Genomic DNA, 16,497 nt, shown 5'->3' on the forward strand with positions numbered 1-16,497 from the left:
TCATATATAATGCTTAAGATTATTATTATTATTTTTTCATTTTATGGGTACAGGCTATCTTGAATGGATTTTTGACAGATTTTCCCTCAGCAGTCAAGCAAAACCGCAGCAAATATAGTTGAGGCTGCTGTTGAAATTTACCACAGAATGAGCATTGATCTTCTTCCCACTCCTGCCAAATCTCATTATGTGTTTAATTTACGTGATTTGTCAAAGTGTGTGCAAGGTAATGTACTATTTCAAACTTATTTTTATTGATTAGAGTTTGGGATCTTTCAACAATATGAAATGTTTAACTCTTTGTTTTGTTATGGGAAATATAATATATGCTAATGCAGAGATATCCTGTTCTAACTTTCTAGAGACTATGCTTTGCTCAGCCAGATAATGATAATTGAAAGGAAGCTCATTCTAAAAATGAATCAGAAGCTTTATTAGGCAACAAATTTATCTTTTTTTTTGTATCCCCATCACACAACCCCTTACACAGAGGCCAAAATAAACCCAATTCTGTAACCGACATCCATGTTACAGACGCTGGTTACAGAACCAGGTTATTGTAGACACAGCCGCTATACTTATCGTGGCAAGGGGTGTCCCTGTCTCCCCCCCTCCTACCATGATCATTCGGTGTGGTGGGGAGACTGGCAGCCTTAGCTGTGGCCGCTATACATATTGTAGCAGGGAGATCCTTTGTAGCGGCCCCTTATACTTACAATGTATTCATCTCCCACTGACCTAGGGAGACAGCTGCCTAGGTTCACCTAAGGCCACGCCTAGCCTTTGGTGTACTTGCGATCTTCGGGTTAGATCCGGTCTATGAGCAGGAGGGGTTGGGCTCCCTCCTGCCATGATCTTCGGGGTGGGGGGGGGTCGGGTCCGGTCTTCGTTCAAGAGGGATTGGGCTCCCTCCTCCCGTGATCCCGGGGTGGGGGTAGGTGGTCTTCGGGCAGGAGGGGTTGGCCTCCATCCTGCCACGATCTTCAGGGTGGGGTGGGTGGTCTTTGTGCAGGAGGGGTTGGGCTCCCTTCTGCTTCGATCGTTCGGGGGGGACTGGCGGCTGCTATTCTTATTGTAGCAGAGACATCCCTTGCCGCGATAAGTGTAATGGCTGCATCTACTTACAATATAAGCCAGCATTTTGCTGGCCTACATTGTATGCGTTTCCTGCTGGCCTAGGGAGATGCATATGGCCACCTAGGTTCGCCTAAGGCTATGCCTAGCCTTAGGCAAGCTTATGCGGTTTTGTGAGCCTCCCTAGACTCCCGGAGGCTTCAATATAGGTGGCCTGCCTGGGGAGTATTTTTTTTTTTTTAATGTGCATCCCAATTAGCTGGTTAGACAGCTGTAGGGCGCCTCCAGCTGCCTACAATCGGGATGCAGTTTACAGAATCCAGGCCTGAGTGTTTAATTTGTTCAGCTCATCATAGCTGATTATCCTATTTGGGTCACAGAAAACTGCTTATCCTTTAGCACCTTGCTCTCAAGGATATAATATTAGATTGACCACATGAAATTTTCCAAATGTTGTTGAACATATGAACTCACTTTAGGTCCAATTTAAACAATTATGGCTTGAAAATAATAACCAAAAGTGAATTACAAAGTCTTGCATCATACTCAGGCCTATGTCTTTAGCCATCTCAAGAACCATTTTCCTTGTCCTCCATTTTGAATTAACAGTATAATTTAATTTCTAACAATTTTTGTTAGAAATCTGAAATGAAAGAATTCTGGGAATTGATCAAATGTTATTTTGATATGTTCTTAATGTTTTCAGTCTTTTCATATTTAGAAAGTTGATTACATATCTGTGCTGATTGAATAATTGCCTAGGTTTTTAGAAAGCATTTGTTAATTCCATCATGATAGGTTTTTCTAAAAATGTAAGCCTTAGGGCAGTAGGCAATGTCCTACTGTAGCTTAGTAATTGGCTAAAAGATAGGATGCAAAGAACATAAGAATAGCCTTACTCGGTCAGACCAATGGACCAGTTGTCCATGTAGCCTAGTAGTCCATTCTCATGATGGCCAATCCAGGTCACTTGTACCTGGCAAAACCCCAAATAATTAGTTTTCCCAATGAAGAGAGACAAATAGTGAAATGCTTCAAAGTAGTACACTAAGTCTAGTGTTTAACTCGAATATTAAGATTTGCCTGTGTCTCCGCTTGCCTGTCCAACTTTGCTGTCTCCGCCACTTTGAACTTTGCTCCCTACCACCACTTTGAACATGACCAAGACTGAGCTACTTATCCTTCCACCTATACCTACCTCTCCCCCTATTCTCTCTTACATTACATTAGTGTTTTCTATCCCACCAATACCTTTCAGTTCTAGGCGGTTTATAAAAAGAATTGGCCTGGGCATTCCCAGGGAGCTTACAGAGTTGATAGATAAACATAGAAACATAGTAAATGACGGCAGAAAAAGGCCACGGCCCATCTAGTCTGCCCACTCTAATGACCCACCCCCTAACTCTCTCCATGAAGAGATCCCATAAGCCAATCCCATCTTTCCTTAAAATCTGGCACGCTGCTGGCCTCAATTACCTGTTGCGTAAGATTATTCCAGCGATCAATCACCCTTTCGTTGAAGAAATATTTTCTGATGTCGCCATGAAATTTCCCACCCCTGATTTTTAACGGATGCCCTCTTGTTGACGTGGGTCCTTTAAGACAAAAGAAATCTTCTTCCACCTCGATATGGCCCGTGACATATTTGAACATCTTGATCATGTCACCCCTCTCTCTGCGTTTCTCGAGTGAGTATAGCTGCAACTTACCCAATCATTCCTCATACGGGAGATCCTTGAGTCATGAGACTATCCTAGTGGCCATTCGCTGAACCGACTCAACTCTCCACACATCTTTTTGATAATGCGGCCTCCAGAATTGTACACAGTATTCCAGATGGGGTCTCACAATGGTATTATGATCTCGGGCTTACAGCTGACGAAACTTCTACGGATACAGCCATGATTTGTCTAGCCCTGGATGAAGCTTTTTCCACTTGATTGGCAGACTTCATGTCTTCGCTAATGATCACTCCCAAGACACATTCTGCTACAGTCCTTGCTAGGATCTCACCATTTAGGGTGTAAGACCTGCATGGATTTTTGCCGCCAAGAGTGTGCTTACATGAATTTAAGACTACCATAAGCGATGGGATCTGGGGGAGGGCTTATAAGGTTTTAGTTAGCCCATTTGACAAATTTTTTGAAAAGTATAGTTTTCAGTTCTTTCCTGAATGTTTTGTAGTTGGTCATCTTGGTCAGTAGCTTAAAGAAGTGGCAATCTATTTTCGCTGCTCTGGTGGCTAGTAGTTCATCATATAGTTTTTTGCTTTGTATGCCTTTTGCTGGGGGATGGGTAAAGAGAGCCTGTATTCTCCTTGGTCTTGATGTATTATTTCTGATTAGGTGTTTGTTTAGGTAGCTAGGACCAGTTCCATTTAGGGCTATGAAAAGGGTGCAAAATAATTTGTATTGTATGCATGCTTGTATTGGGAGCCAGTATGAGTTTGGTAAGCAGTGGTAATGTGATCGTATTTTTTTAAATGAATATATCAATCTGAGAGCTGTGTTTTGCACTGTTTGTAATCGTTTTAAGGTATAAGCAGGGAATGACAGGTATAGACTGTTACAGTAGTCCAAGAGGCCCAGGATTAGCCCTTGGAGTCTGAATTGTTCTTTGTTGAAGTATTTTCTGATTTTTCTTAGGTTGTACATGGTTGTGAATGCCTTCTGAACCGTCTTGCTGATTTGAAGTTGCATGGTGCAGCCCTTTTCTATTATTATTCCCAAAAGTTTTAGATTGGATTGTAGGGGGTATAGGACAGAGTTTAATTGTAGGTTTGTTATGGAGGGTGTTTTGTTTTTTTTCCTAGAAGTAGGAATTTGGTTTTGTCTTGGTTCAACTTTAGTTTGTGGTCTCTCATCCATTGTGATATTGTTTCCAGTGTTTTATGTATTTTGATTATTGTGTCATTGGTGGATTGTTCGAAAGGCAAGATGATGGTGATATCATCTGCATAGCTGTATGAGGTTATGTCTAATTTGTCTAGGCATGTGCTGAGTGTGGCTATGTAGAGGTTGAACAGTGTTGGGGATAGTGGCAAGCCTTGGGGAACTCTGCAGGGGTTGTTCCAGGTTTCAGATTGTTCTTCCTTTGTTTTGACTCTGTATTTTCTTGAGCGGAGCAATCTTTCAAACCATTTGTAGACTCTGCCTGTGATTCCTATTGCCTCCAGTGTTTCTAGTAGGATGTTGTGATCTACCAGGTCAAATGCTGTGGTAAGGTCTAGTTGAATGAGCAGCATTTTTTTTTTCCTTTGTTTAGGTGTTGTTTGGCTGTTTCTAGGAGAGAAAGAGTAATAATGTTTCTGTACTGTGTTGGCCTCTGAAGCTTGATTGTGAGGGGTGGAGTAAGTTGGGGTTTTCTAGGTATTTGGAGAGGAGTTTTGCTACAAAGCCTTCCATTATCTTGGCGTATAGTAGTATTGAGGCTATGGGTCTGTAATTGGATGGTTGATCTGTGGATGGGGGTTATGATGATCTCGGAGAGATCCAGTGGCGTACCTAGGGTATGTGGCACCCGGGGCCCATAATTTTTTGACACCCTCCCCATGTAAAAAAATATTTTTTGTAATAACCATGAAACTGAATAAATGGTCATAATAGAAACAGGCAGTGAAAACTTTCTTTTATTGAACCTCATATATGTAACCATTATTCCAAACATACCATAACATAACAAAAATTATGTCTGAATTGTCATGACATCAGAAGTACATATGGAGTAGTTGCAGGTGATGCTTGGGACAGTTCTGATTGTTTAGTTCGGTTTTATGTGTTTTTTGAATAGAAGGGTTTTTATTTCTTTTTTGAAGGTTTTGTAGTCTGTGGTTGAGGTCAATAGGTTGTAGAGTTGGGGGTCGAGTGTTAGGAGGTTGTCAAACTGTTTTATTCTTTTGACGTTTTTGGTTGGAGGGTGTGTGAATGGTGCGTGAGTTCTCCTATGTCTGGTTGAGGTGAATTGAATTATTTAGCTGAAGAAATTAGTTACCCCCCCCCCCCATTCCACACACATTAATTCTCTTCCATTTTTGTTCCCATTATAAAAAACACTGATAAGTTCTCAGAAAAAAAATACATTAAAATAAGAAGTGAAAACAAAGGCCCCTACAGATGAGAACATAACATAAGAATAGCCTAACTGGGTCAGACCAATGGTCCATCATGCCCAGTAACCCATTCTCATGGAAGCCAATCAAGGTCACTAGTACCTGGTCAAAACCCAAAGAGTAGCAACATTCCATGCTACCGATCCAAGGCAAGCAGACACTTCCCCCATGTCTTAATAACAGACTATGGACTTTTCCTCCAGGAATTTGTCCAAACCTTTCTTAAAACCAGCTACGCTATCTGCTTTTACCATAACTTCTGGCCACTTCATTTTTAAGCTGAGATCTTTCCTTCCAAACAGAGACTTTGCTAGATGTCAAATACAGCACAAGGTAACTTCACACGGACTTAGCTGTGCAGGAAATGTGAATCTCCTCATACACCCACCATATAGTGCAAAAATGTGTAAAGGTCTGGTTTTTTCTTTCGATCACTACATAGACTAATGCCACACAAGCAGCGCTGTTACAAACATATTCTGTAGGTCAGTGCTAAGGTTAACAAAGTTTCCTTCCTTGGACCAGAAGGAGATACTGACAAACCATTGGAAGAGATCCCAAAACAACTACCCAGGAACAACACCCAAAGACCCACTCAGTGTGTGAACCAGTTGAGTGGAGTGGACTAACTGAGGGGTGGAAATGGGCCCGGAGTTTGCTCAGCAGAATTTCCCAGATCACCTCTTCCTCTCAACACATTGACACGCTGCCACCACTACCACTAGGAACACCTCACCGGATAGGCCAGCAATGCTATAAACTTTATAAAACACATTATTATATTTTCTTATAAAGCACATATTTTAACTGAACTCTCTGACATCCTCAGCCTTTCCATTCACAAAAATAGAAGGAAAAAAAGTTCCCGTTTCCTGCTGTCTCATGTCCCCGGCCTATACAATATTTTTCTTCTGCAGAGTGTAGACCCTTCAAAAATCTGACCAAATCCTCATTTCACTTGCATTATAAAGTACTGAGGATGCCATCTTTCCCCAATCCCAGGTCCTAAAGTCTAAGACAGTAGCGCAAACTAGTGCTGCCAGATTCAGGAAAAAAAAATTTCGATTCGATTCAGCCTATTGAATTGGTTTATCGATTCGATTTTCCTGCCCAATTGGGTGTTTTTTTCAAATATCCTGGTGGGTTTATTTTATAGCTTTTTCACCCCCCATTGGCTTCTCCTAACCATACTGGCGCTGTGGTGTAAATAAAATAAAGAAACAAAAATGACTTTTCCCTCTCTCTGTTAAATCCTAGCTCACGTTTGCGGTCTAAAACCAGCTCTGGCAGGATACACATTTCAAATCTGACATATTGTAATCACAAAACAGAAAATAAAATTAGTTTTTCTACCTTTTTGTTGTCTAGTTATTTTTCAAATCTTGTTGGTCCAAGGCTCTGATAACTTGCTTGCCAGGGTCTCCTTCTTTCTTCTTTCTCCGTGCTAACCATCCATCTGCCATCTCTGTCCTCCCCTTCCGTTTCCCTTCCCTCCCCCAGATGTCTGGCATCTTTCCTTTTTTTGTCTCCCTCCACAGATCGACCTTTTCTTAACTACCCTTTCATCCAGCAGCTCTCCCTCCTTCCCCACCACCCCAGGATCCACCATCTCTCCCTTTCTTTCCCAACTACCCCTCCTAACCAGTATCTCTATCCCCCCACACCATCCCTTGTGTCCAACTTCTCTCCCTTTCTGTTCCTTCCCTCCCTAAAACCCATGTCCATCAACTCTCTCTCTCCTCTATTTTCAGACCCATTATTTCTTCCCACCCAAAGTCCGGCATATGCACGTCTCTTTGAACCCCTCCCCCTTCCATCCGTGTACTTCTACATCAGGGCCCCTCCTCCCCTGAAGTCCTGTCCCCCCCTTAAAGGTCTGCATCCCACTCCTGAAGGCCTGTCCCCCCCTTGAAGGCCTGCCTGCCTGCTCCCCTTGAAGGCCTGCCCCCCCTTGAAGGCCTGCACCTCCCCTGAAGGCCTGCACCCCCCGAAGGCCTGTCCCCCCCCCTTTAAGGCCTGCCTGTTCACCTTGAAGGCCTGCCCCCCGAAGGCCTTCACCCCCCTCGAAGGCCTGCCCCCCCTTGAAGGCCTGCACCCCCCAAAGGCCTGCACCCCTCCTGAAGGCCTACACCCCCCTCGAAGGCCTGTCCCCCCCCTTGAAGCCCTGCCTGCCTGTCCCCCCCTTGAAGGCCTGTCCCCCCCCTTGAAGGCCTGCGCCCTCCCTGGAAGGCCTGCACCCCCCCGATGGCCTGTCCCCCCACCGAAGGCCTGCCTGTCCCCCCCCGAAGGCCTGCACCCCCACGAAGGCTTGTCCCCTCTTTGAAGGCTTGCCTGCCTGTTCTCCATGAAGGTCTGTCCCCCTGAAGGCCTGTCTCCCCCCCTCCACAAGGTCTGCCTGCCCGCCACACCCTGAAGGCCTGTCTCCCCCCGAAGGCTTGCACCCTCCCGACGGCCTGTCACCCCCCCTCCCCGAAGGCCTGCCTGTCCCCCTTGAAGGCCTGTCTCCCCCCCTCCACAAGGTCTGCCTGCCCGCCCCACCCTGAAGGCCTGCTGCCCCCCCCCCACTACCTCGAAGGACCGCTCGGCCCCACCACCACCACCACCACGAAGCACTGCTCATTCCCCCGGCCTCCCCGCTTCATTTCCCTGGGGAAACAGCCTGCAGCAAGATCGCGCGATGCCAGCGATCTTTGCTTGCTTCGGCTGTTTCCTCCGCCGCGGTCCCGCTTCTCCTCTGACGTCAGAGGAGGGGCAGGACCGTGGCGGAGGAAACAGTCGAAGCAGGCAAAGATCGCTGGCATCGCGATCTTGCTGCAGGCTGTTTCCAGACGCGACACCCGGCGCAGGGGGGGAACCGGACCGGACCAGGAGCACCCCCTCAGGGCTTGGCACCCGGGGCGGACCGCCCCCCCCCCCCTTGCTATGCCACTGGAGAGATCTTGCGGGAATTGGCCTTCTGTGAGCATATAATTAGTCCATTGCAAGAGGTAGATATGGAATCTGGTGCTGGCAGCTTTTAATAGGTAGGGGGGACAGTGATTGAGGTTGCATGCCACATGATTGTATTTTTTTGTAGAGTCTGTCTAGGTCGAGCCATTGTATGTCTTAGAAGTCTGACCAATTTCTGTCTGCTGCGCAGGATTATTTTTCTGTGGGGTGGTAGCAAAATTTCTTCGAGGTATTTCTACCAATTGAGATTTTGTTTCTGAAGAATTCTGCAAGTTGGATAACATTGTCATCCTTTCTGTCTCGTCAGCTTGCAACCTCAGTGTCATCTTCTCTCTTTTTCTCAGCACAAATCTGACTCTCCAAAATCTGACCCTTACTCTCTGAGCACATTACCAAAACCCTTATCCACCCTCTTATCACGTCTCACCTATGTCAGCCCAGCCTTACATTGCTAGCTGTCAGCATTTTCTGTTGGCCTAACCAATGTTGGCAAAGATCTATGGGAGATTATATCAATTATATCTGATCTTGGGTGATGTCAGCGCAGATAGACCATCATCCTCAGAATGCCTAAATTGCATCTAAAATATCAGTGCTTAAAAGTAACAAAAGACCTTGGCACAGATCTGAGGTTCTTTTAAGTTCAATCTTTTTATTGTATTTCAAATGTACAATAAAACAACAATAAATTACATAAACAGCAAACAGTGGAGTCACGTGATGTGCTGAGTGGAGCAGAACGTGTCTTGCTTGAGCTCCGGGGCCCTAGATCCTTTCCCTTCTCATCTGGCCTGCTATTTGCTTAAATCATCTCCCTGGAGGTTGGAGTGGTGTATGGACAGGTTTGTTCACCATATAAGCCCGACTATGAGTGGGAAAGTGACACAAAAGGATAAGGAAAAGGACTCGAGGTCACTGAAACCAGACCCCAAGATGGCGGGCTCCGCGCTTCTCCTTTCTGAGGAGCACATTGAGACACTTTCAGCATCAGTGGTGTGTGCCCTGGATTCCCAATTCAAACAGCTATCGGGGCAGCATGCTGCGATGGAAACTCTCCTGGCTGAAACAACTAAGCATACGGGAGAGTTGGAGACCAGAGTTGCACAGGTTGAAGATGCGCACACGGTGGTAAATTTGCTCTCCCTCCGGGAGCAATTGCAGCGTCAGGTAGAGAAACTTAATGATCTCAAGAATTGATCCTGGAGGGACAACCTAAGATTGGTGGGCCTACCCAACACTGTCTCTGATTCTCGTCTCCTGGCTACTTTGGAGACTTGGTTTCACGCTGAACTTCCGCTGGCATGGGGCTGGTGCATTTTGAACAAGCACAAGATGGATGATCGTGCGCAAGCCCGGGTGGTTATTTTAAAAGTTCACAATTATGTGCACAAGGCTGAATTGCTGTGGCAATATAAATTGAAGAGGAATACCTTGTGCTATGAAGGGGAACCAATCTGACTATTTCAAGACTACTCTCCAGCTTTGCAAGAACGATGCTGGCGCTTTCCCAGGGTATGCTCAGCGCTCTATGATCATAACAAGCACTGCTTCATGCTGCTTTACCTGGTCCTTTTGAAGATCTGGATGGGTGCTGGGTGGAAGACCTGTGATTCGATGGAAGCAGCTCAGGCTTAGTTGGACACCTTGCCTCCTAAGTCTGGAATCTCGGCTTAACCCTGTACTGTTCAAGGGACAGTTTACTTATCTGTGGCAGTGCTGTCCTGGTGCCCTGGAGCATGCCTTCTTTGGGACACTCTCTTGTGGTGTCTTAGACTTACATGGGATTTACTGTATATTTGTTATCCATAGAGGGGTTTTGATCTTTGTGCTTTTCCTGGCTCTAGCGAGTAGCTGTAAAGGGCGTGTTTGTGGGATGTCTGGAGTGTCTGGGGCTTTGCGTGTCTGTGGTTCTGACTGGCTAGGATCTTGATTTTTGGGTGGGGAATGCTAGGGGAGGATGGGTGGTTTGCTTACATTTTTGACTGTGCCATGTATGGTGGCAGTAGGGGGGCCTCTTGGCTGCCTGATTACTCTCGCTTTGCTACCTCATAGTGACTCTGGCAGGTTCTATTCTTTGGATTGGTATATTTAGGGTACCAGTCCGCACCCTTTCATTTTGGTGCTGGTTTGTGTTGAGACACCCATTGGTGGCTTCTCGTAGTTTTATCAGAGAAGGCCCTTTAGGTCCTTTCATGGGGTGGTGGGCAGGTGTGTGCTGTGAGTTTGATGTGTCTGTTCAGAGTATATGGGGTTGGTTCTTGATTTACCTTGTTTTGCCCAGGGGGGCATTTTGTGAAGGGGCAGGGTGGGGGCTTGGGGCTCTGCTCACATCATAGCGTGACTCTGTCATTCTGGTCTGCTTAGGTAGGCCGAACGAGAACTGTAGGTTGGGATTGGGAAGGGTTGTTTTGCAGGGGTGGGTGGAGGGGATGGGGGAATGGGCAGTCTTCCTTCAGCTATTACTTTGTGGGATATATTGGGTTATCAGGACAGTATTATTTTACTTTTCCTGTTGTATTTACAGTAGTTCAAGGTTGTTGAACCTTGAACAAGGAACAAGGAACCGGCGTGGCTCACTGTAGCGGTGAAGGAAGTGATCAGAGACAAGAAGACTTTGTTTAAGGAATGGAAAAGGTCAAAACAGATGAAAACTGGAAAAAGCACAAACAGCATCAAAGCAGGTGCCATAAGGCGGTAAGAGGGGCCAAAAGAGATGATGAGGAAAAAATAGCCAAGGAGCCAAAACACTTCAAGCTGTTCTTTCGATATATTAAGGGGAAACGACCCACGAAGGAAGCGGTGAGGGCCGTTGGATGACCATGGAATAAAGGGAGTGCTAAAGGAGGACAAAGCCATTGCCGACAAACTGAACACATTTTTTGTGTCTGTATTTACCGAAGAGGACACATACAACATACCGGAAGCTGACAAGCTATAAGCAGGAAATGAAGACGGGAAACTGACAGGGTTGACGGTCAGTCTAGAAGAGGTATGCAGGCAGATTGATAGGTTTAAAAACAATAAATCCCCAGGACCAGATGTTATCCATCCGAGGGTAATCAAGTAACTGAAAGGGGCTATAGCTGAACTGCTTCAACTAATAGCCAATCTGTCAATCAAATCGGGAAGGATTCTGGAAGACTGGACAGTGGCAAATGTTATGCCGATCTTCAAGAAAGGTTCGAGAGGAGATCCGGGAAACTACAGACCGGTGAGTCTGACCTCGGTACAGGGAAATATGGTAGAGGCGCTGATAAAGGACCACATTATTGATCACTTTGCCGGACACGATCTGTTGAGGGCCAGCCAGCATGGCTTCAGCAAAGGAAGATGTTGCCTGATGAACTTGCTGCACGTCTTCGAAGGAGTAAACAGGCAGATAGACAAGGGTGACCCAGACAACATTGTATATCTAGATTTTTAGAAGGTGTTCGACAAGGTTCCGCATGAACGATTACTTTGAAAAATTGAGAGCCATGGAATTGAGAGTGAAATACTCACGTGAATTAAAAACTGGCTGGCGGATAGGAAACAGATAGTGGGGGTAAATGGAAAATACTCGGCCTGGAAAAGCGTCATGAGTGGAGTGCCGCAGGGTTTGGTGCTTGGACCCGTGCTCTTCAACATATTTATAAATGACCTTGAAATTGGTACGATGAGTGAGGTGATTAAATTTGCAGATGATACAGTTATTCAGAGTAGTGAAGACGCAGGAGGATTGCGAAGATCTGCAATGTGCTCGAGAAATGGGCCGCTTCTTGGCAAATGGATATGTTGCCTGAGAAAGACCTGGGATTCAGTGTCTCTCTTATATTTTTAAGTTTGTAGTTCTATTTAGTTTTATTTTGTTGGTTTCTACTTTACTTTGTTCCTTTCATCTACCTTATTCATAGTTTTACAGGGTTCTGTACTTTTTTCTTTTAATTTTCACTTGGGTGAGTCAGAAAACATCTTGGATAGGAGGAGTTTGACAGTTATAGAATCACAGCATAACTGTCTACTAACCTAAAGGCCTGGAACGATTCATTTTCAGCAGAGGCCCTTCCTACCTGCATGTGGTGACTGGAGATCGCTGCGGGGAGATCGTTGCTGGAGATGGGACCAATGGAGGCATAGTTGATCGCTGCTGATGGTTGCCTAGGATGGAGTGGCGTCTGCTCTCTCATTGGGGAGGAACTGGCTGTGTCTCTGGATCTGTGGAGTGGGACCGTGCCGTGGACTCCTCCTCTCGGTTGTCCGATGGAGGCAGTGTGCTATATTCTTCGGGAGCTGCCCATGAGCATCCGCTGCCCACCGAGAGCAGTGGGGCCCGGCGCTGGATTGTTCTATCTCTGTGCATCTTCTTCCTGGAAGCGATGAGTCAGGGCTGTACCAGCTGGAAAGCCCGAGCTGATATCTACCCTATCTGGACTTTTGCCATTGGGATTATTTAAAATATGCTGAGGCAACAGAGCTGCTTCAGGAAATTGGACTTCTATCAGACTTATTTGATTTTTGTTTTCCAGTTTATTAATTATTTTAAATTTTATTCCATTGTTTTTACCCCTATCCTTTTTATTTTATTAACTGAATTTCCATGAATTCTATTGTTTAACGGTTCCTCCCTTCTATTCCTCTTTACGTATTACTTTAATTCATTTACATATCATTTACATAGATGGTGCTCCTCTCTGTAAAGTTAGGAATTTCTATGAAATATTCTACATACTTCTCTCCTCACCACTCCTTCCTGCCCACCATAGTCCTCCCTACCCTCTTCTAACTCCTTCCTCTGTAATGTCGCCTAGAGCTTGTATAGGTATGTGTGACGCACAAATGGAAGAAATAAAATAAATAAATAATATAAGTGTAAGGTGATGCATGTTGGTAACAAATATCTTATACACTGTTACCTACCTGGGCCGGTTCCCAGGTAGGTAGGAGACCGGGCTCGGACCACAGGTAGATTTATTATTGTGCCTTTTATATGGCTAGATGAATGAAAACCCGGAAGATGGATTTCCTAGGAACTGGAACCGGATTTATTAAAGTTTAAAAAAAAAAAAAAGAAAAAAACATGTTGGAACATATAGTACGTTCTTCACTTTTCACCCTCAAACATAACCTGGGCTTCAGTCCTTGTGCCCTGCCTGGAGTTTCCAGGTCCACAAAACAAAGCACATTAACACCCCAAACCTCCCAACAAATAAAACGAAGGTTTGGCTTCCAGATCCTCCTAAACAGAATGTGTCCTGGATTATTGAACGTAACAAAGCCCACCCTGGGCCAACTTTCAGAAGCTGCTTACCCCCTTCAAGTCCACCAGAGGTAAGGTAACTAAACAGTTCTGAAAGATACTTCTCAATTGGCCAGGATTTGTCTGACTCTGCTTCAAACACGGTTAGTGTCCAAAGCTTCCCTTAGCCTGGACTGGATTGTTGAGAGAATGGGACAGACCTCTCATATATCATTCTCCCCTAAGTCCATATATTCCCCGGCTCACTCTCCCCAGGAATACTGTTCATCTCCCAGTCCATAGACCCATAGCCCTGGCTGGTTCTCCACCCGGTGTTCTCGGGCTGCCTCTCCCAACCCCCGTCTTGCCTGGATGTTAGCTCTTTGCCCACCGGTCCTTTCCACGACCAATCTCTTGGTGCACCCTCCCAGGGTTTGTACAGCCTGGCAAGGTCTGGTCCAGGGCCTTCACTTTCCCTCCTGAGGGGCTGACTCCTAGATAGCAAACGGGGCTGAGGCACCGGAGCTCTCTGGTAGCTGCAATCCTTCCTGGTTTCTGGCTGATTGGAATTAGTCCCACCTGAGCTCCCCCTCTGACTTCCCCTGGTTTGTATTTGAGGCTTTTTGATCTGCCCGCCCTGAGGGTTAACTCCACCCTCTCCTAAATTGGGTTTAGGTTTCAGAGAAGGAGGAAAGGAGTAATAGGGGAAAGAACTAGCTTCAAGGGCCCTCCCCCTCTGGCTCTTAGGCTGGACTACGACCTGGTTCTTCTCTTCCCTTCCGGACTGGGCCGGCAGTCCCGGCTCCTTGCCAGGTTTTCCCGGGCCCAGGGCAGGATACATGCTGGGTTTTGTAGTTCTTTTGGCAGGGACAGGGGCTTCCCTGTCACATACCCCCCTACTTAAACCACTATTAGTACTTTCCTCCATGGAACCCTCAGCGTCCTCGCCCCGACTGGGCGAGTCCCTTCTGGGAGTCTTTTCTACCTCTAATCCCTCCTTTGCTTTGGAAGAGCCCCATCCTAGTTCCCCCGTCGGAGTGTCCTGACTGACTTGCTCCTCTTTTACTTGAGGGATAACGGCTCGTTAGCAAATAAGCTGGGCGATTAGGTCTCCTTCCTTTATGTGGTATTCGTTCTCCCCAAGGTTCATCACCAGGACCTTAAGCGAGCCCTGAAAATCGGGATCAATTACCCCCGCTCCTATGTGGATCCCCTCCTGGAGAGCCAACCCTGATCTCGGGGCTAGGTGCCCATAACATCCCTCTGGCAGGACTACCACCAGACTCGTGTCCACTAATTTTCGGCTCCCTTTGGGTACCCTTATCTCTTGGATACTACTCAAATCTACCCCTACCGAATATGGCGTAGCCTGGCTGGGAACCCTGGCTTTGGGAGATATTCTCATAACCTTCAAAACAGGCCTCTCTGTGGCTTGCCCCTTTACCGATGAGTGCACTTTCTTTGTCCCACTCCTTGGTCCAGTTTTTCCTCTATCCTCCCCTAGAGGCCCTATGTTCTTCTCACACCGGGAGCATTCCTCACCCCACTGCCTGACCTCCTGCGCTAAGTCAGGCCAATAAAACTGGTCCTGCACTTGCCTAATGGTTAAGTCAGGGGCCAGATGCTTCCCTCCCAGGTCTCTGTGAATGGCCCAAAAGATTTGCTTTCGGAAGGCGTCCGGTACCACCAGGCGCCTTTGTCTTCGCCTTATTCTGGGATTCCACCCCACCTTATATAGGAGCCCTCCTACTACTTGGAACTGACCAGATCCCCTCCCCATATCTTCCCACTGCTCTATAGCAGAGCTTAAGGTAGGATCCTTTCTTTGCTCCCGGCCTAGGGTTGGAAAACACTGGGCTACCTCATAAGGCACCCAGGGTCTCCAGGATAGTTGACTCTCTTCCCCTTTTCCTGGAGAGCAGGTTTTTTTGTCCGCCCGCCTTTCGGCTCGGCTCCTGGTTCTCTTCTGGGAAGGCCCCTCCAGAAGGTTATCTTCTAAGGGAAAGATTTGGGCTAATTCCCCCTCTGGGTCGTTGGCTGCCCTACCCCCTCGGGTCTCGAAACCTTCCCAAAAATAGGGCCACTCCCGACCCAGGATCACCTCGTAGGGAGGTCTAGGCATCAGGGCCATTTTTAGGACACGTTCCTTCCCTTGGTACTCCACCCAAATGTGTTTGAGCTCATAGGGAAGGGAGGTCCCATGCATGCATTGAATCCGGGACTGCCCTTGGGGTCCTGACCCCTAGTCCTAAGGATCCGAGCCCACACCCTTTGGGATAGGACGGATTTGTTGGCTCCTGAGTCCAAAAGAGCAACCACAGGCACCCCTTCCAATCTCACCTGGATCATGCATTCTTCCTTAGAACCTGGTACAAAGGTCCCCACCTTGTTCATCAGGTTCACCCTAGCCTGACACTGCCTGCTCCTATGGCCGGGCTTACCACAGGAAAAACAACGGCCCGCGGTAGGACCACCACCCAGACCTCGTTGTGTTCCTCCCCCCTTCCAAAAGCTTGGGGCTCGGGTCCCCCCTGTCTCCGGAGTCGCAGGGGTAGCAGTACCTTGTTGCTGGGCTTCTAGATATGTCTCAGCAACCCTAACCACCTGCCCCAAACCGGTAAGATTTTGCTTTAATAACCAGGTTTTTAGGGCTACAGGCACGACCTCCATGAATTGCTCCCGTACTAGCTCACTCATAACCGCCTGCAGGTTATGAGCGTAGGGAGCCATCCAGCGCTCACACAGTCTCCTCAATCGTTGCACCATCGCCTTAGGCCGCTCCCCCAGGTCATTTTTATTGCCCTGAACTGGACCCGGTATCGCTCGTGGGACTGCCCTAGGTAATCCAGTAGGGTCTGTTTTAGGACCGGGTAGTCAGCTGCTTGCTCTGGTAGGCCTCTAAGGCTCTCCCTCCCAGGCAGGGTATCAACCTGACTGACCACTGGTCCATTGGCCAACGTGAGGCTACACCAACCCTCTCAAACCCTACCAAAAAGTCTTGGATATCATCATCCGCAGCCCGCTTATTTAGTCTTATTGGCTCCCCAAAAGGAGCTCCTACCGGCCCGACGACTGGTCCTGCACTGCTGGTCATTGGTACGGCCTGTCTCTGAGCCAGGTTATTGATGGCCTGGATCTGAGCCATCATCTG

The 16,497-nt window shown here is 47.0% G+C and overlaps 1 protein-coding gene across 1 annotated transcript in view; it reads left to right on the forward strand.

Moving 5' to 3' along the window:
• Positions 1 to 16,497, forward strand: part of LOC117347325 (dynein heavy chain 6, axonemal-like) — a 2,502,256-nt gene that overhangs the window by 1,451,411 nt on the left and 1,034,348 nt on the right. The window contains 2 exon segments of the mRNA XM_033918113.1: positions 54 to 101; positions 103 to 226. Of these exon segments, the coding sequence (XP_033774004.1) occupies positions 54 to 101; positions 103 to 226 (172 nt within the window).

Source organism: Geotrypetes seraphini, chromosome 1 (genome assembly GCF_902459505.1).
Source record: "Geotrypetes seraphini chromosome 1, aGeoSer1.1, whole genome shotgun sequence".
NCBI lineage: Eukaryota > Metazoa > Chordata > Amphibia > Gymnophiona > Dermophiidae > Geotrypetes > Geotrypetes seraphini.